Source organism: Schistocerca gregaria, chromosome 2 (genome assembly GCF_023897955.1).
Source record: "Schistocerca gregaria isolate iqSchGreg1 chromosome 2, iqSchGreg1.2, whole genome shotgun sequence".
Lineage (NCBI taxonomy): Eukaryota > Metazoa > Arthropoda > Insecta > Orthoptera > Acrididae > Schistocerca > Schistocerca gregaria.
This window is the reverse complement of record NC_064921.1, coordinates 596,687,292-596,706,680: the sequence shown is the minus strand read 5'-3', so window position 1 is coordinate 596,706,680 and position 19,389 is coordinate 596,687,292. Positions and strand designations below refer to the sequence as shown.

The following is a 19,389-nucleotide window of genomic DNA, read 5'->3' as shown; positions in this document are numbered from 1 at the left end:
TTCCCAACAACTGCTTCCCTTTCATGTCCCTCGACTCTTGTAACTGCTATCTGGTTTCTGATCCAGATAACTGTTGAAAATTTCATGGACACACTGATGCTGAAAATTACATGTTTAAGAAGCCATCACATTCTGTCAGAACACCAAAGTTTATACCCTAAGCAGCTAAAAAGAAACCTTGCATCAAAGAATTAATTATATTTATGGACTTTGCTGAGAATTAGTCATTTGATGTTCATGATGCTGTGCAAGGATTTGAGTGGAGGAATAGTCGGGTCACATTACATCCATTTGTTGTTCATTCTGGTGGCTAAGAGTGTCAAAGTATTAACATTTGTACGATGGTAACTGTCTCTGTCATGATACCATTGCTGTCCATGCCTTTCAAATAAATTTAATACCATATTTAAACACAAAGATTGAAAACAGTACAAACATTTCTTACTTTAATAATGGTACAGCTACTCAATACAAGAATTTCAAAAATTTCATCAATTTATGTCTGCACGAAAAGGATTTTGTCATCACTGCTGAATGGAATTTTTTTTGGAACAAGCCACAGTAAATTGCCTTGTGATAGGATTGGGGAACAGCAAAAAGACTAGCAGCCCATGCTAGTCTGCTGAGGCCCTAAGATAACCAAATAGTGACTCCACATGATTTGTTCAAATTCTGTGATGATAGTATTCCATGCATAAAGTTCTTTTATGTACCAATAGAAGAAATTCAACCTGGTCATGATACAAGGTTTGCCATGGGACATACAATATCTGCAACAAGAGAAAATCACCAATTTAAGCCAATTACTTGTGATCAGCTCAGAGTAAGCAGAATTTACAATGATGCTACAATTTACAATCAGGACAATATGTTGCATGTATATATGACAATTTTTAGTGGGCTGGAAACGTGTGATGTTTCACATGAACAACAAGATGTCCTCTTCAGCTTTATGCACCTACATGTTTCTGCTCTCATTCCTTCCACTGGTCAACTGCTAAAGACACCTGCTGGACTCCTGAGAAACATATTTTCACGACCTCAGAAGAACCATCAACATCATCATCAGGAAGACAATACAGCTATCCACAATCTGCCTTGATAAATTTGTAGAACTGTTTAACCAAAACTGGAACTGACAATTTAGTATTTTCGTTTTGCAAATTTGCTGTGTCATGTATTATACTTGTTTTTATGGCATGTGTTAAATTAACTCTTGAAACTGATTTATATACTTGAATAAAAAATTAATTATAGGATTTAATGAGCAAAATATTTCACTTTTCAATCTTCTCGAAGTGCTAAAATAAGAACTTTTGAAAAGTATTCCTGCTCATCAAAATGTGAGATACTGAAGTTAAATAGGCCTAATATAGCTCTGAAAATCTTAAAGCATGTTCTTCCTAGCTGTGGCAAGAAAAAAGGATTGAACAAGACACAGTTGAGATACTGCCCCCTAAAAATTGCACATATTAAATTTTGGCCTGCTTTGCAGATGTATATCTTTTCATCTAGGCATCCAGTGTTAATTAAATTTAAACCATATGTAGGCATCACAAGTAGGAAACATCCTCTGAAGTTTTGGTGTGATTGGTTCGTATGAAAAGTAGCAGTAGTCGGTCACCCTATGGCTCTCAGAATAGTGCAATGAATTTTTTAGCTTACGCATGGTGTGATTCAGCTTAAAAAGTTGTCTACATATATTATAGCAAATGGCAAAAATGTATTCTAGAACTTTTACGAGAGACTAGCTAATTTGGCATATATGCACCTTTGTTTGTGATGCAAAGATGAAAAGCCTCTCTTTAAAAGCCCCTAAAAATTCAACCACAGAAGATACTGGACTGAAATTTCATATATAACCATCAGAGACCATGTAGATTCACACTAAGTTTCATTACAAACAATACATGTCAGTTATTGGAATGCCGATCTTCATAAGTGGTTTCCATGTAGCCTGTTTGGCCAGCCTGTCAGCAAGTTCATTGGATGGGATTCTGACGTATCCTAGGGTCCACAGAAACACCACTGAATGACTGGACCGTTCCAGGGCATAGATGGACTCCTGGACGGTCGCTATCAAATGATGAAAAGGGTAGCACTGGTCGATAGCTTGTAGGCTGTTCCCCATGGCATGAGATATAGCCACCAGTTCTGCAGTGAAAACACTGCTGCCATCAGACAAGGAATGCTGTTCAATGTCCTCCATGGACATCTGAGAAGCCAACGTAAGAATCAGCCATAAAGCCGTCGGTGTAAACCACTTCATAGCCTCAGTACATGTCTAGAATCAAGAGGAAGTGGCAGCAGAGAGCCACAGCGTTAACTGAGTCCTTTGGGCCATATGGAAGGTCCAGGCGAAGCCGCAGCATAGGTGCACACCATGAACTTGTATGTAAATGGACCTAGAGTATAGGTGGTAAAGGCAAGGTCTCCAGTTCAGATAGAAGGGATCGGACGCAAACTGCAACTGTAAGCCCTGACCTGGGCCACCGATGCGGGAGATGAGCTGCTGTGGGTGAGAAAAGGAGACGGTAGCTTGGATGTGCAGGAGAACTATGAATGTTTGCAACGTAACTGGCGAGCAGTTGCGCATGCCTGACCTGCAATGGAGGGACTCCAGCTTCTGCCAGGATGCTTGTCATCGCACTCGTCCTAAAAGTTCTCGTCGCTAGTCGAAGGCCACAGTGGTGCACTGGGTCGAGTAAATGCAACACTGAGGGTGCCGCCGAACCATAAACCAGACTCCCATAGTCAAGGCAGGATTGAACAAGGGCTCTGTAGAGCTGCAGCAGTGTATAGCAATCCACACCCCAGTTGGTGTTGCTCAGGCAGCAGAGGGCATTGAGGTGCTGCCAGCACTTCCGCTTAAGCTGGTGAAGGTGAGGAAGCTAAGTCAATTGTGCTTCAAAAACCAGTCCTAAAAATGGTTATGTCTCCCCTACAGTGAGGGGATCGACAGTAAGGTAAAGTTCTGGTTCCGGATGAACAGTACGACGCCGACAAAAGTGTGTGACACATGACTTTGAGGACGAAAACAGGAAGCAGTGGGCTAGAGCCCATGACAGCACCTTGTATATGGCTCCCTGCACATGCCGCTCCGCAATACCAGTACTGCTGGGGTAGTACAGAATGCAGATGTGTCTGCATACAGAAAGGATAAGATGGATGGGCGAACAGCTGCTGCTAGACAGTTAACGGCCTCTAAAAACAGAGATACACTCAATACAGAGCCCTGTGGGACCCCATTCTCCTGGATATGGGGGAACTATGGGAAGCAACAAGAAATGCTAGATAAAAATCTGGAGTGAGCTTCTGAGACCCCACTCGTACAATGTGGCAAGAATATGATGTGGCCAAATGGTGTCATATGCTTTTCGTCAGTCAAAAAAGACAGCAGCAAGGTGTTGGCAACTGGAAAAAACTGTTCAGTTGCCAGACTCGAGGGACACAAGATTATCAGCGGTAAAGCAACCCAGGCGGAAACCGCCCGGGCACGGAGCCTGTAGGCCACATGACACCACGACCCAACCCTACAGACAACAGACCATACGTTCCAGCAGCTTACAAAGAATGTTGGTGAGGCTGATGGGCCGATAGGTATCCATATCAAGTGGGTTTTTGCCAGGTTTGAGCACTGGTACGATGGTGCTCTTCCATCAGTGTGATGGAAAGAAGCCATTGTACCATATCCGGTTGAAGATCATGTGGAGATGTCTCTTGTAGTCAGATGAAAGATGTTTTATCATATGACTGTGAATCCGATCTGGCCCAGGAGCTGTGTTGGGGCAACGTGCAAGGGCACTGAGCACTGAGGAGCTTCCACTCTGTGAATGGAGCGTTAAAGGATTCACTGTGGCGTGTAGTGAACAAGAGGACTTTCCCTTTCATCTGATTTGTGAAAGTGTGAAAGACTGGGGGGGGGGGGGTGGGAGTTAACTGTCCAATACAGAGGCACAAGCACAGTGCTCGGCAATAGTGTTTGCGGCAGTAGATAACGCGCCATTTATGTTAACACTGGGAACACCTGTTGGGGTCTGGTACCCAAAAACTCATTTGAGCTTCACCCAGACTTGCGAAGGTGACATATGTCTTCCAACACTCCTGTTTCCGTATTTTGATAAGCTGGCGAACGCAGGCACAGAGCTGTTTAAAAGCTATGAGGTGCTCTAGGGAAGGGTGCCCCTTATGCCGCTGTAGAGCTCATCGACACTCCTTAATTGCCTCGGCAACTTCTGGCGACCACTAAGAGACTGTTGCCGGGGGGCAGCCTAAAGAACGAGGGATTGTGTTTTCCACCGCAGATATGATCGTTGTAGTTACCTGCTCAACCACCACATTGATGTTACCATGTAGGGGAGATTCAATGGTGACAGCAGAGATGGAGGCTTCCCAGTCTGCCTTGTTTAAGCCCATCCGGACAAGCGTCCATGGGTCAGATACGGGGGCAGTGGCAGGAAGATGGGGAAGGGGTCGCTACCACACAGATCGTCATGTGTTCTCCAATGGATAGATGGGAGAAGGCCAGGACTGCAAACCGAGAGGTCAATGGCCAAATATGTGCCATGTGCCACACTGAAATGTGTGGGGCACCTGTATTTAAGACACAGAGATCGAGTTGTGACAGTAAATTTTCAACATCTCTGCCTCGACCAGTAAGCACGGTGCCACCCCACAAGGGGTTATGAGCATTAAAATGTCACAAAAGTAGGAAAGGTTTAGGCTATTGATCAATCAGTGCAGCCAATGTGTTCAAGGGTACTGCACCATCTGGAGGAAGATATACGTTGCAGACAGATAATTCCTGCATCGTCCTTATTCTGCCAGTCACAACTTCAATAGGGGTTTGAAGGGGCACAGGTTCACTGCATACTGAGTTCAGGACATAGACACTAAAGCTCCATCTGAAACACTATTACAGTCACTATGATTCTTGTAATATCCCCTATAACCCTGGAGGGCCGGGGCCCGCATATCCGGGAACCAGGTTTCCTGAAGGGCAATGCAGAAAGCAGTTGCTGTAGCTCAGCCAAGTGGTGGAAAAATCCACCGCAACTCCACTGGAGGATGACGTTATCATGAGGCTGCGAATGCATGAAGTGCGCAAAGAGGCAAGTTATGTCTCCGGGTCACCTGCTGCCACCGATTGAGTATTTGTAGCCATTTCTATGGTGGATGAGGCATCAGTGAGATCCAGGTCCACAGGAGATGCTAAGATCTCCACCACATCCTCAGATGCAGAATTGATAGGGAGTGGTGGTGTTGGGGCCACCAGAGGGTCCTGTTTCTTAGCAGACTACTTCTTAGTTTGCTTGCTCTCTCGCTTCACTTGGGGGCTTGCTGGGAAGACTACTCCGAAGCAGCTTCATGCACAGGGGAAGACCACAAAGATCTTCGTCCAGCAGCTTTTGGCTCCACGAGCCACTGGTGAGTGTCCACCGTGGCATCAGTGGAGGCCTTTGGGAGCAACGGAGGAAGATTTGCCCCCTACCACCAACGAAGGGGTTGTATTCTGGTGGCTTGGAGGGCCCACTATCCGCGGCACAGAGTGAGGAACCACTGGCACTTGGGACGGAAATGGTGATGTAGCTGCAGCATATGTCGACCTCAACCAAATGGGGTGTAATCTTTCAAATTTAAGTTTAGCCTCTGTGTAAGTCAACTGGTCCAGGGTCTTGTACTCTATCACATTCCACTCCTTTTTGAATACTGGACATTCTGACAAGAAGGGGGAGTGGTTGGTTGGTTTAAAGGTGGAAGAAGGGACCAATCTACAAGGTCATTGATCCCTTGTTCCTAAAAAAACAATGTCACAAGTATGAGAATAAAACGGAAAGAAAGGAAAAGCCACAACAACGAAGGGAAGGCAAAGAACACTAAAACAAACGAAAGAGGACAAGACAACAAGAGAGGGACACAAGAAACAGAAGAGAGTAAAACAGATTACAGCGGCTGGCCAACCACGAGAATAAAAAGGGAAAGCCAGCCACTCTGCTACACATTAAAACCTCCACCCTAAAAGCACCAGGGTGGAGGACACAGAGGGACAAAGAACATGCACTAAAACCTGCATAGAAGTATAAAACCCACTCTCGCAGATAAAACATAAAACTAAAGCTGCTGTGAGGGTATTGCTGCGCAACGCCGAAGGCAGGGTGCTGGGAAAGTTAAAAGTCTGCCACAGAGCGGCTAAAAGTAGGCAGTCCAGCAAGAGGTGGACGACTGTCATTTGGGAGCCACAGAAACACGGAAGTGGTACTCGCGACGGAGTAGGTAACCATGCGTTAGTCACATATGGCCAATGCCGAGCCGGCAGAGGACAACTGATTCCCTGCGAGACGCCTGCACGGAAGACTTCCACACATTCATAGTCTCCTTAATGACATGCATGCTCAGAGCCATTTGAACCTTAATGACACGCAGCTGGTTGTGTGTGCTGTTACACCATTCTGTCTCCCAAAGCCGGAAAACCATGTGTTGTAAGACAGAATGCAGGTCAGCTTCGGAGTTGCCTATCTCCAGACGCAGTTTCCGCGTCACCTGTTTGGCCAGCTTATCGGCAAGTTCGTTGCTGGGGATTCTGACGTTCCAGGGCGCAGGTGGACTCCTAAATGGACATTACCCGAGGGTGGCAAGGGGAGCACTGGTTGATAGCTTGTAGGCTGCTCAATGAGTCAGTACACAGGAGAAATAGCTCGCCAGGGCAGGAGCTGATGTACTCAAGAGCACGAGATATGGCCACCAGCTCTGCAGTGAAGACACTGTGGCCAACTGCCAAGGAGTGCTTCTCAGTATGTCCTCCATGAACATATGCAAAGCCTATGTGACCATAAGCCATTGAGCCATTGGTGTAAATGACTAAAGAGCCCCGGAACACGTCAAGAATCGAGAGGAAGTGACAGTGGAGAGTAGCGGAGTTAACGGAGTCCTTAAGTCCTTGCAAAAGGAACAGATGAAGCTGCGGCCGAAGCGTTCACCATGGAGGCGTATGTGAATGCACCGCAAGCAGAGGTGATAGAGGGAAGGACTGCAGTTCGCAGAGAAGGGACCGCACGCGAACCGCAATCGTTAGCACCAATCTGAGCTGCCGATGCGGGAGACGGTAATTCGGATGCTCAGGGGAACTACGAATGTGTGCTGCATAACTCGCGAACAGTTGCGCACATCTGATCTGCAGTGGAGGTACACCAGCCCCCACGAGTACGCTGGTCACTGGACTCGTCCTAAAAGCTCCTGTCGCTAATCAGACCCCACAGTGGTGCACAGGGTTGAGTAAATGCAATGCTGAAGGTGCTGCCGAACCATAAACCACACTCCCATAGGCAATTAGGGTTGGCACAAGGGCTCTGTAGGGCTGCAACAGCATAGAGCGATTTGCACCCCAATTTGGTGTTACTCATGGAATGGAGGAATTGAGGTGCTGCCAGCACTTCTGCTTAAGCTGACGAAGATGAGGTAGCCAAGTCAATCGTATGTCCAAAACCAGCCCTAGGAACTGACATGTCTCCACTACAGTGAGTGGATCGTCATTAAGGTAAAGTGCGGGTTGCGGATGAATGGTATGTTTTCTGCTGCAGAAACAATTGTGCTAGTCACCTGCTCAACCATCAATCGATGTTACTGCGTGGGGGAGATTCCGCGGTGACAGCAGAGGTGAAAGTTCCCTAGTCTGCCTTGTTCAAAGCCCATCTGGGCAGGCGTCCATGTGCCTGACGCTGGGGCAGTGACAGGAAGATGGTGAAGTGGTCACTACCACACAGGTCATCAGGTGCTCTCAAATGGATAGATTGGGGAAGTCCTGGGCTGCAAATTGATAAATCAATGGCCGAGAAATTACCATGAGCTACACTGAAATGTGTGGCGGCCCCAGTATTTAAGAGGCAGAGGTCGAATTGCGATGGTAAAGTTTCGACATCTCTGCCTCGGCCAGTAACCATGGTACCACCCCATAAAGGGTTATGCACATTAATATCTCCCAGAAGTAGGAAAGGTTTACAGAGTTGATCAATCAGTGCAGCTAATACATTCAGGGGTACTGCACAATCTGGAGGAAAATATACATTGCAGACAAATATTTCCTGTGTCATCCTTATTCTGACAGCCACAGCTTCAAGAGGGGTTTGGAGGGGCACATGTTCACTACAGACTGCATTTAGGACATAAATTCAAACTTCATCTGACACTCGATTGTAGTCGCTACGGTTCCTGTAATATCCCTTATAGCCGTGGAGGGCAGCTTTCTGCATTGTTGGGAACCAGGTTTCCTGGAGGGCAATGCAGATAGTAGTTGTAAAGCTTAACAGTTGCTGTAGCTCAGCCAGATGGTGGAAAAAACTGCCGCAACTGCACTGGAGGATGACATTGTGAGACTGGGAAGCCGTGGAACATTAAATGAGGCAGTTTACACCTCACAGTCACATGCTGCCACCTGTTTATTGCCTGAGCACTCTATATCCATTGTGTCCGAGGGTCTGGCGAGATCTTGGTCCTCAGCGGACGCCATAATCTCCACCCCATCCTCAGCTGCACAGCTTGTAGGTAGCAGTGGTGTGGGTACCACCATAATTTCCTTGGTCTTAAGGTTTTCTTTTTGGATTTCTCTCGCTGCTCCTTGAGCTTCCCTAGCCTGGAGGACTTCATTGGCTCGGGCTCCGAGACTGAGGATGACCGTGATACGACCAGCTGCTTTTGGGCTCTTCAGCCACTAGCGGGTGTGTCATCTTTCCCACTGAAAGAACCTGGGAAGAGAGTGACCCAAGGGACCACTTGCTAGCGAGAAAAGCCGAAGAAGACTTAAGAGGGGACGGACATACACGATGGTTGAGGGGGGGGGGGGGGGGGGGGGGGAGGTGCTTCAGAAGTTGGTGGCTCAGGAGCAACAGGGAGGGAAATGCCCCCCATTGTCAAAGGGGCAAGTGTTGTCTTCTGGCTCTGAGAGGTGACCTGGGTTGGCGGAGCTGATGGTGCCAGAACTGTAGTAGTGGTGGCGTAAGACAATATCACACGCACAGAATGCAGGCGTCCATATTTTCTCTTACCCTCAGTGTAGGTCAGTTGGTCCAGGGTCTTGTACTCCATGATTTTCCTTTCTTTCTGGAGAACCCTGCAATCAGGCGAGCAGTTGACACAGATGGAAGTCGGGGCACATGGAGTATTGGGATGTGATGGGTGTCTGCAATCTCGGCATGTGACGCTGGAAGTACAGCGGGAAGACATATGGCCGATCTTGCACCACTTAAAGCACCGGGAGAGATATAGGGCTTTACATCAGACCAGTAGACCATCACCTTGACCTTCTCAGGCAATGTATCACCCTCAAACGCCAAGATGAAGGCACCGGTGGCAACCTGATTACCCTCGGACCCTGGTGGACACCCCAGACAAAATGTAAACCTCACCGCTCTAAACTGGCACACAGCTCATCGTCAGACTGCAAAAGGTGGTCTCTTTGAAATATCATACCCTGGACCATATTTAAGCTCTTATGGGGCATGATGGTTACAGAAACATTCCCCAGCTTGTCACAAGCAAGTAACTCCCATGACTGAGGAGAGGATGCTGTTTAGATCAAGACTGACCCAGATCTCATTTTGGACAAGCCCTCCACCTCCCCGAACTTGTCCTCTAAATGCTCAACAAAAAACTGAGGCTTCATCATCATGAAAGATTCCCCATCAGCTCTCGAACATACAAGGTACTGGGGCGAATAAGATCCGCTGGCATTCTTAGCCTGGTGTTCCGCCCATAGTGTGGCCAGGGAGGGGACTGATTTGGGGTTGTACTTATGTATGTTGAATTGAGCTCGTGATCGCTTAGAGACTCCTGGTGGTTCACCACCAGCAAGAATGATGGACTACGCTTCATCGCGTGTCATCCACCCTGATGCCACCCGACCCGACCAGGGGGCCTCCCCACGGGCGCCACCTAGCCACAGCAAAGGCCACCTGGCAGGATGGCCATTGCCAGGAGTCCCGATGCCCCAGGGGGATGGGCATCTACCCCTTGGCATACGTCAGGAGTTAATGGTGCAGGCATCAGCAGAGGAGACTACAACACATGAAATGACCCAATGTATTTTTAATGACTTCTAAGTCTTCCATTTGATATCTTTTCAGAAAAACTTCTTTTAAAAGTAATACAAACTCATTACAAATTACTTCAAACTACAGAATACATTAAATTAGAGCTAGCATTAGTCTCACTGTAAGACTCACCCATTATTTATTTTATTTATTAAATTATTTCCGTGTTCCGTAGATCCTTGCAGCAAGTGTATCACTAGAATGTAGAATGTGTCAGATTATTAGTCATAACCATATCTAAACATTCATGAGGATTACAAAATAAACCACATATAAAAAGATACACGAGGTTCAAGTGTTAAAACAACAATACAGATTACACTAGGAATAACAATATGATAACAAATTATAAGTCTTACCTTCTAATACATATAAAAAACATTCTGTCACCAATTGATATGCCACAGCTACATAGTCAGTTCTTATAGGAATGCTTAAAATTAAACACACTGTACTAATTTTACACACAGTCAAAAATGCCTGTAAAGAATAAAAAGAACTATTCAAAATATAAGGTTTCAGCTACTTTTTGAATTTAGTCGTATCCCTAATGACTGATATAACATGAAACGGTAGTTTATTGTATACTTTTATGCTTGAATAATGTACTCCTTTCTCTACCATGCTGAGATTTTTTTATATTTTTGTGAAGATTGTGTTTACTTCTTGTATCATGATCATGATATTCACTGTTTGATTTGTAAACTGTATGGTTATTGTTCATGAAGCACATAATGCCGTATGTCATGAGTGAGAGGAAATATCCTAGGTACACAGCTTTGTTTCCAAATCACAAACAGATGAAATAGAGCGAATGACGCATGCTGCTGAGTTCAATCTTACACATATGTCGTTAATGTGAACTGACCAGTTTAGATTGTTGTATATGTGTAATCCCAGGAGTTTGGAAGGATCACCTAACAATATTTCTTTGTCACCACATTTTATTTCAATATTTTCCTGCCCCCCCCCCCCCCCCCCCCGTTTGAAACTGAATGAACTGAGTCTTATTAACAGAGTGACAGACCATTTGAAGTGAACCAATCTAGAGTCTCCTTGAATACAATGGTCGCAGTGTTCTCTAGACTACAGTTGGGTGGTTTGTCAATCATAATGGTTGTGTCATCAGCAAACAGGGTGAAGTGTGCTTTTGTGTCATACAGCACGGAAGATCATTACTAAAGATGTGGAAAAGTAAGGGACCAAGCACCAAGCTCTGTGGCACCCCACATTTTCTTGTGCCTCTGTCAGAGCAGGCAGATGCCATTGCAGAATTGTTCAGTACTACCTTCTGTCTTCTAGATATGACTCGAGTCACATCCTTACTTTACCATTTAATCCGTAGTGCTCAGTCTTTGTAAGTAGAATTTTGTGATCTACACAGCTGAATGCTTTAGACAGACCAAAGAAGATTCCAGTTGCAGACATTTTATTGTTTAGATACAAGGAGTTGGTTAACAAATGAGAAAATGGCGAGTTCAGTTGAAGTACCCTTTTTGGAATCCGAACTGATTTTCATTACGGATTATATTTTTATTCAGATGGTCCATGATTCTCTTGAACAGTAGTTTCTGAGGGCTTTAGAGATACTTATTAACAATGGAATTGGCTAGTAGTTGGAAAAATCAGCTTTATCACCTTTTTTGAACAGTGGCTTCGCAATTACATATTTGAGTCTATTAGGGCCAGTTACGGTACCTTGATTTATGAACTCGTTAAATATGTGACAGGTAACTTCAAGAATAAATTTGCAGCAGTGCTATACTACTTTGATACATATATTACCCACACCTGTAGAATTTTTATTTTTCATTTGCCTTATTACCTTCACAATCTCTTCAGTTGTAATCTGACTAATTTTGTTCTGCATTGCTTTTTGTAGAAGATTCGTGGCTTCAACTCTATATCCTTTACAACCAATTTGATCTGCTATTGTCAAAAAATTGTTGTTGAAGATATTGGCAACTATAATGCCTTCACCTACCAAGCTTCCATTATGACACACTTCGATACTGTCTGTATCTTCTGCAGTTTTTCCTGTCTCCCTTTTGACCACTTTCCCAATATCTTTATTGTTAACTTCAGTATTAATATACATGCTCTTGGACTTTTATTAGGCTACACTTTTTAGGATGCTACAGTATAATTTGTAGTGCTCCCTATCCTGAGGTTTGTTACAATTTATGAGTGAGACATATATAGCATTCTCTTTGTTTTACTGGCTGTTTTGATTCCCTTAGCGATGCATTGTCACCTGTAAGCACTCAGATTGGTGCTTTCTGAAATTCTCTTGGGAAATACAGCTTCAATAACGGTAACAAATTCATTCAGGAATGTGTTAAATTTATCACTGGCGTCTTTAGCCTGATATAGTGCGCCCCATTCCAACTGCTGCCAATGTCTACTGAAGGTTTCCAGGTTCTATTGATTAGTATAAAAGCTCGATTGGTAAAACTACTCTTGTCTGCCGGAGTATTGCATCATGCATTTTTAACAATTGCCCATCATGGTCGAAAAGGCAATTTAAGATTTTTGTTACAAATATGTTATCAACTGTGTTATTGTCTACAAAAATATTGTCAATCAGATTTGTGCAGTACTTATTGGAAAGCCAACAACTGCCCTCAGACTGAAACAACTCACTACATTCTCAAAATCTGTTCTATCATTATTACAAGTAAGAAAATTTACATTAAAAATCACCAATCATTATTATTTCTTTGTTTTCCGAGAACAGGCAAGCTAAAAGTGATTCTATTTGCATGAGGAATAGACTAAGCTTTCCTGAGGGTGCTCTGTAAACAGTAATCACATAACAGGCAGAGCATTAATGTGGAGTTTAATTCAACAAGCCTCGAAATGTTCAACACCTTTTTATTTTACACATACAGACTTTTACATCATATTATTTTTAACATGCATATTACTCCACCCTTATCTATTGTATTTCTAGTAAAATAAATCGCTGGCTGGGTTGTACGTATATAGTTGCACCATTTCAATCCTTTCCGTCAAATGATGTTCAGTCAAACATAATATATGGGCATTGTCTGTTGCATCAGTGTCATTAATGCAGACAGACAACTGGTCCAGTTTGTTACTTAGATCCATTACATACATTCTGATGAAAAATATAAAGTTTGTCATTGCCTAAACTATTTGGTCTGATGTCATTGTTTGTTGTAAATTGAAGTTAGAGATCATAGTCAGTGTATCTGCAGATTTTTGACTCAAGTCAGTCCTGCAACTGAGACTGTGTACCAAAAATCTTGTGCAGTTGTGCGTTTCCTCGTTCTTAAATCTTCAATCGTTCTGTCATTAATCACATTCGCTCATTCCTTTTAATGTTTCTGCACTGTACAGGGAATGTAGCTGTGTATCTTGATTAACAATCTATTTACCACAGGAGAGGCATGGGGTTCCTTAACTATATCTTGTTATATAAATATAAGGGTACTATCTTGAGCAATTTTCCTAGGAAAATTCACGAGTATGTCAGACTCCTTTACGAAATTTACACTAAAATCGACAAAAATTAATAATTCCTTCCTTCTGTCTGATGGACATCACACTCACCCACCGAAAGTTTTCATGACAATTTTCCAATTACCTGTATATTGTTAAAAATCAATTTTTACTGTACGGTTGTCAGTATTAACTCAAAACTAAATACTCCCACATCCTTACGTGTAAATGTGTCTCATGAATCACGCGCGTGATGCTACTGTTAAGATGGTCCAAGAGAAAATTAAATCGGTTTTCTGTAGTGAACCAACAGCCCTTCGCAAACTGACCACTTGACGGTTTGTCGCAAGAGTGGATGTGCAGCTACTAATAATTCACTACCAGTTATACAATAAAGGCTTTCTCAGCAACTGTCATAGTTGTTTGTGGTTAAATTCTGCATTGTAACATCGAGTGGAAAAGAGAGAGAGAGACCGTAAGGTTACATTCTGATCACAGCAACTTTGCGCATATAATCTTCAACGAGGTTCCGGAAAGGTGATAACCGTCCTGTCGATTGGAGAGAACGCCTTATATCTTATGCGTCAAAATACGCAAGGGAAAATAAATCTAATGGCAATGCAATCTATGGCGCAGTACACAAAAGATTTGAGGGCATTACATAGCTGAACTGATGCAAAAAACGAGCGCGCGCAGGTATTACCTGAGACTATAGAACAGCACGTTTTGTCAATAGGAAGTGTTGTCGGACACTTCATTTTCTAACTGCGGTACGTCACTTATGTAATCAAACATACACCTGGCTAGCGCTCTTTACAACGACAAGTCTTTCATCTGTCATTGTTTCTTCTTAGCGTTTGCAGAACTTATCCATTCGCAGTTTCGTACTGTTGTCATTTTGTTGCAACGCCAAGAGCCTCCCCATCGAGAGAGAGAGAAAGAGATTTATGATTGTAGTACAAAATAATATCTTATTACTTCGATCATGCACGGCAGTTAAAAATGCTTCAATGCAATCTATGGCGCAGTACCAAAATATGACAAATCAAGTATACCGACCTAATAGATTTTTGTCTAAAAATATTAGATATTACCCACAGCATTGCTAAATAAATTAATTCTAAATATTAATAAAAACTATGGTTGATACAATTTCAGTTTACAAAAGTAATCCACAAAAATAGAAACAACTAAAAAGGATGTGCTTACACGACGACCGTAGTCTTACGACGCTGTACATCACCATAGCAACTGACGTCATACGTATTCTAACGGAGGCCATTTTGTAAAGCGAGTGATTATCTACTGCGTTTGAGACAATATCTGTGTGTTTAAGTTGATATCAATGTTGTTAGCACCCACGCGAATAAGAAACAGGTAATATTTGTTTCCTGAAACGGCTGTTGTTACGATTAAGCATCAAAATGAGTTACGGGAGGCCGCCACCAAGAATAGATGGCATGATTTCGTTGAAAGTGGGCAATTTAACCTATAGAACGACACCTGAAGATTTAAGGCGAGTTTTTGAAAAATTTGGAACGCTCGGGGATATTTATATCCCAAAAGACAGATTTTCTAGAGAAAGTCGAGGTTTTGCATTTGTGAGGTGAGTAAATTTTATTTTCGTTTTGACTATCGTAGTCTCTCAAGACATGCAATCGTAGTTGTAAAAAGTAAATAAAATGTTGAGAGTACTCCTTATATTTAAAGTTTTTTTCTTATTTTAATCATAAGGAAACGGCTTTTCTTGCTTTCAATTTTTAAATATTATGTCTCAGGCGACCTCTTCCAATGCAAACAACATAGAAAGTTGTTGTGTTGACTAGTCGCCATATTTGTTACTTCCGGTATCAGGATCTTGCTAGAGGGTTCGCCATTGTGGAGATTGATCTGTTGCGGGCAGTAGGGCTGGTAGGAGGAAAAGGCTTGTAGCCGTTGTTGCTGCAGGAGTTTGCTGTGCGGTAGACTTGTCAGTAATAGTGATTGCTGTTTGCAAGAGAAAAATAAAATGAGTTACGGTAGGCCGCCCCCTCGCATAGAGGGAATGGTTTCTTTGAAAGTAGACAATCTCACTTACCGGACGACACCTGAAGATTTGCGTCGCGTATTTGAAAGATGTGGAGAAGTGGGTGATATTTACATACCGCGTGATAGATTTTCAAGAGAGAGCAGAGGTTTCGCATTTGTAAGGTAAGAGAGATGAAATGGAATACTAATCAAAGTGTGATATTCCTGAAAGCAATATGGCGTCAGAAGGACCCCTTTTGTGCACTTCGGCCATCTTGCAGATAACACATTTCATTTACAAGATTGATACTTATGAAAAGTTATACTGTTTATCACTGTTGAATCTGTTTTATCTTCTGGCGGTTGAAATTGAAACGTTAAACAGTGTGAGCTGTTTGACAAATACTACGCAGTTTCTCTCGTTTTCACTGAGTTAGTCTTGGAAGGTCCTTTGCATGTACTTTGGCCACGCATATAAAATGTTAACAAATTCCCTTTCTTATATGAATTTTGTGTGGATTTATGAGTAGTTTAAGTATTTTCCTCAGTTGTATAATTACATCATTCAGCTGAATTCATGATTCTAGGACGAGTACAGTTCAGCGACGGTAATATTTTGAAGTGTTGTGAATTTCAGCCGTCAAATTTTCAATTTTTTCCCGTTTGGAAATTCTCGATGTAGTGTAATCAGGGTACAATACGTTCCTGAATTTACAGACACTCCTTTTCAACGTTTTGACTGCCAATTTTTGTTTTTATGGGAATCTGTTTGCATTTGGATTAAATTTTTGTAAAAATTGTTCGGCCTTAAGTTCATGGCGTACCCGGAAAAGATGGTATTAAATACCTGGGAGTAAGCTCAATTGCTAGCTATTAAGTGTGATATGGAAATGTGCTAAGTTACCGCTTTCCTGCTATTGTGTGTTGAGTTGATTTGACTTAAGTGTGCAGGTACACTTTCTTGTGAAAGCCTCCTTAACAGAAGTCTTAAATTACCATTTCTATAATGTCAGCCAAATCTGATTGCGATTGTAAGGAAAGAAGTACATTTGATTTTTTGTGTTTTTTTTTTTTTATTTTTTAGTGCTGGGTCCCTGAACTCCTTATAATAGAGTACTGCAGTATAAATTTTTCGTATTAGCACACATTTTCAGTGTAAGTTTATTCAGAGATCCCAGAATGTCTACAGGTAACTTTGTTGGTAGGCCGTGCATGCGACTCAACTTCTAATGTACTGAGCATTTTAACTGCACCAATGCTTGTAAAATAGATCACTTGGTGTGATTGCACCTTCTAGTTTATGGTGACAATGCCATTGCAATTTGTCAGTATTTTGTCCAAATGTACAAAAAAATTGATACAAACTTCAAATGCTATCCTTGAGATGAAGTCATTAGAATCGCGTTCTATACTCTACAAGTATCAAATTTCTTAGTTAATTGTGGTTTCATTGCCCTTCGATTAATTCTGACTTGACCTTCCTCTTGCCTGTTCAGTTTTTGGGCCTTGTGCAGTATCCAGCAGCAGTGTGTTTTCAATTAACACACTGCTGCTGGATTAACACAGGCTTCGATATTAATTGCAGCCTTGAAGGTTCTTGACGTGTGTGGTGTACCTCTTTATTTCAAACTTGGTGCAATAATAAGCAGTGCATTGGTGGCAGTGTAACTTAATTTTTCAGTTATAGGTGTGCCTGTTGCTAACTGAAGTTTTTGCTTTCTCAGATTCTATGACAAGAGAGACGCAGAGGATGCACTTGATGCTATGGATGGACGTCTCTTGGATGGTAGGGAGCTCAGAGTGCAGATGGCACGTTATGGAAGACCATCATCGCCATATCGTCGGCATAGTCGCCGTAGCAGGAGGTAAGTATAGATCAGTGCACCACTTGCTGATTTATTCCAAAGCTATTTCATTGTTGACACATGGCTATCACTTTCCTTAACTGCTTTCTGTGATAAATCAGGAAGTGATTCATTTCATGTGAGCATTGGTTATAGCTCACATATGATATCTTTATGATTCGTTTATGCTTTTTATTTTGTTTGTGCCCTTCTTCCATATTATGCAGGTCGAGATCACGCTCCAGGCGCCGATCCCGCTCAAGGAGCCGTTCGCGCTCACGATCACGCTACTCTCGCTCAAGATCCCGCCGTCGTTCATACACAAGATCTCGATCACGCTCCAGATCACGTTCTGATAGCAAGAGTTCACGTGGCAAATCACGCTCACGTAGCAAATCTGCTCGCGACAGCAGGAGCAAATCTCGATCAAGATCAAAGTGAATAATAGGTAAGTTTTGATGAAACTTGCATTTTTTACTTTCCCACTTCCCGATTGCAAATTGTATTTCATATTTTCCTTCACTGCTTCTGCTTCCAGGTTACTTGCTGCAGTTGGATTGTTTCTGCACATTTTAGTGGATTAGTGGTGGAAGCAGTCTTCTGCAAGGAAAGGTATTGATGATTTGTCATGATGAAAGCGTTAAGTGTTTGTAACTGAAACTTTGAGTTTTCATCTTCAAAAGAACTACATAGATATAAAAAAAAGTTGAATGGACATGACTTTCTTTTTCTGGCTGAAGTTGTGGTGGTTATTTGCTTGTCATGGACAGAAATGCTACATATGCATTGATTGTTGAGGCCCCCTTCAATATTTTACATGCCAGAGCTGAAACTTTTGTTTTTATCAATTGGGAAACAGTTAAATCACAAGAAAAGTTTTTCTGGTTAAATCACAAGAAAAGTTTTTCTTATAGGTTTCATACATATTGTTAAAAAATTTTATTGTTCTGAGTAGGAATGAAATCTGAATTGCCTGTAGTAATGTATCTCCTGTAGCATTTTTAAAAATGTTTTGAATTTCTTATTTGTAACAATCTCACAGGAATTGTGAATTTATTTGTGTAACTGGTAAATGTTTGTGCATTAAACATTAAGCTACTTTGATCAGTTAACAAATTTTCCACTATTGTCCCACCCTTTGTGTAAATTATAGGAAGTTAGTGTTATTGTGTAAAAGTGCTTCATTTCATAAATTTTCAGATGGTAGGCGCTTAAGTAAAATTCATATTTCCAAGGAAACATTAAGAAATATCTTATTTTTCAGATTACTTCTAGTGCTTTTAGGAATTTCAAAGCATTTGTGTTCAGTGTAACAAAACATGCTATTTAAATGTAGGTCTGAGTGACAGTATATATATACATACAGTAGTTCTCTCAAGTTTTTCATTTTTCTTTATACAGCATACTATTCTGTAATTTTTGTAACGTCCTGTAATAACAGCATAAGAGTTTTCAATATCACATAATCTGGAATGTCAGTATTAGTCTGATTGTCACCTCTGTATCACATAACTTGAATTTTTGTTTAAGGCAAGAGCATGGATTTGGAGGTTAATACCTTACTGCATTAATACACTCATTGTATAAGAAGTGTAGTTCCATATGCTTCATAATGACTCCTTGTCTCCCTTTCTACTTAACCTCACAGTATTTCATCTTGTGTACTCCTTCCAGTATTTATAAATATTAATTTGAGTTTTATCATGAGGGAGTTCATTAGTTACGAGACTAAATTTTGGACATATCACTGATGAAATACTGTTTGGTGACTAAAAGTTGCCACAGAGCTCAGATATGAGATCTAACGATGTTTTTCCGCTACCGCAGGGCGGGTGGCTGAGAGTGCTGCCAAGCCAGTGAGAGTGGCAGAGGCTGTGTTGGGGTCGTTCGGTGGCTGAGTAAGCGGTGTTGCGGGTTAGCTGTTGCGGGTAGCTGATGGCAGTGTTGCAGTTAAACCTTCCATCCATTTTTTCCTCTCCGGACTTGAACCA

At 42.3% G+C, this 19,389-nt stretch overlaps 1 protein-coding gene and 1 long non-coding RNA gene across 3 annotated transcripts in view; one reads left to right on the top strand and one right to left on the bottom strand.

Annotated features, from left to right (window-relative positions):
* Nucleotides 1-14,586, bottom strand: part of LOC126334517 (uncharacterized) — a 35,515-nt gene extending 20,929 nt beyond the window's left edge. The window contains exons 1-2 of the long non-coding RNA XR_007564745.1: nt 14,251-14,586; nt 10,215-10,278 (exon numbers count right to left, since the gene is read on the bottom strand). This is a non-coding gene — a long non-coding RNA (uncharacterized LOC126334517). The remainder of the gene's footprint in view (nt 1-10,214; nt 10,279-14,250) is intronic.
* A 200-nt stretch (nt 14,587-14,786) lies between these two features.
* LOC126334515 (serine/arginine-rich splicing factor 2) lies at nt 14,787-18,988 on the top strand. 2 transcript variants are annotated; one of them, XM_049996866.1, is made up of 4 exons: nt 14,787-15,153; nt 17,279-17,419; nt 17,626-17,846; nt 17,937-18,988. In XM_049996866.1, exons 1-3 carry the CDS (start codon nt 14,972-14,974, stop codon nt 17,837-17,839), a joined length of 537 nt encoding a protein of 178 aa, XP_049852823.1. In that variant the 5' UTR covers nt 14,787-14,971; the 3' UTR covers nt 17,840-17,846; nt 17,937-18,988. The 2 variants fall into 2 exon arrangements, with proteins under 2 accessions (XP_049852823.1, XP_049852822.1); XM_049996865.1 differs by lacking the exon at nt 14,787-15,153 and adding an exon at nt 15,404-15,737.
* Nucleotides 18,989-19,389: the final 401 nt, after the last annotated feature.

Coding starts and splice junctions, on each gene's coding strand:
- LOC126334515 (XM_049996866.1), top strand. CDS start 14,972: ATGAGTTACGGGAGGCCGCCACCAAGAATAGATGGCATGATTTCGTTG. Junction 15,154..17,278: donor CGAGGTTTTGCATTTGTGAG/GTGAGTAAATTT, acceptor TTGCTTTCTCAG/ATTCTATGACAAGAGAGACG. Junction 17,420..17,625: donor CATAGTCGCCGTAGCAGGAG/GTAAGTATAGAT, acceptor CATATTATGCAG/GTCGAGATCACGCTCCAGGC.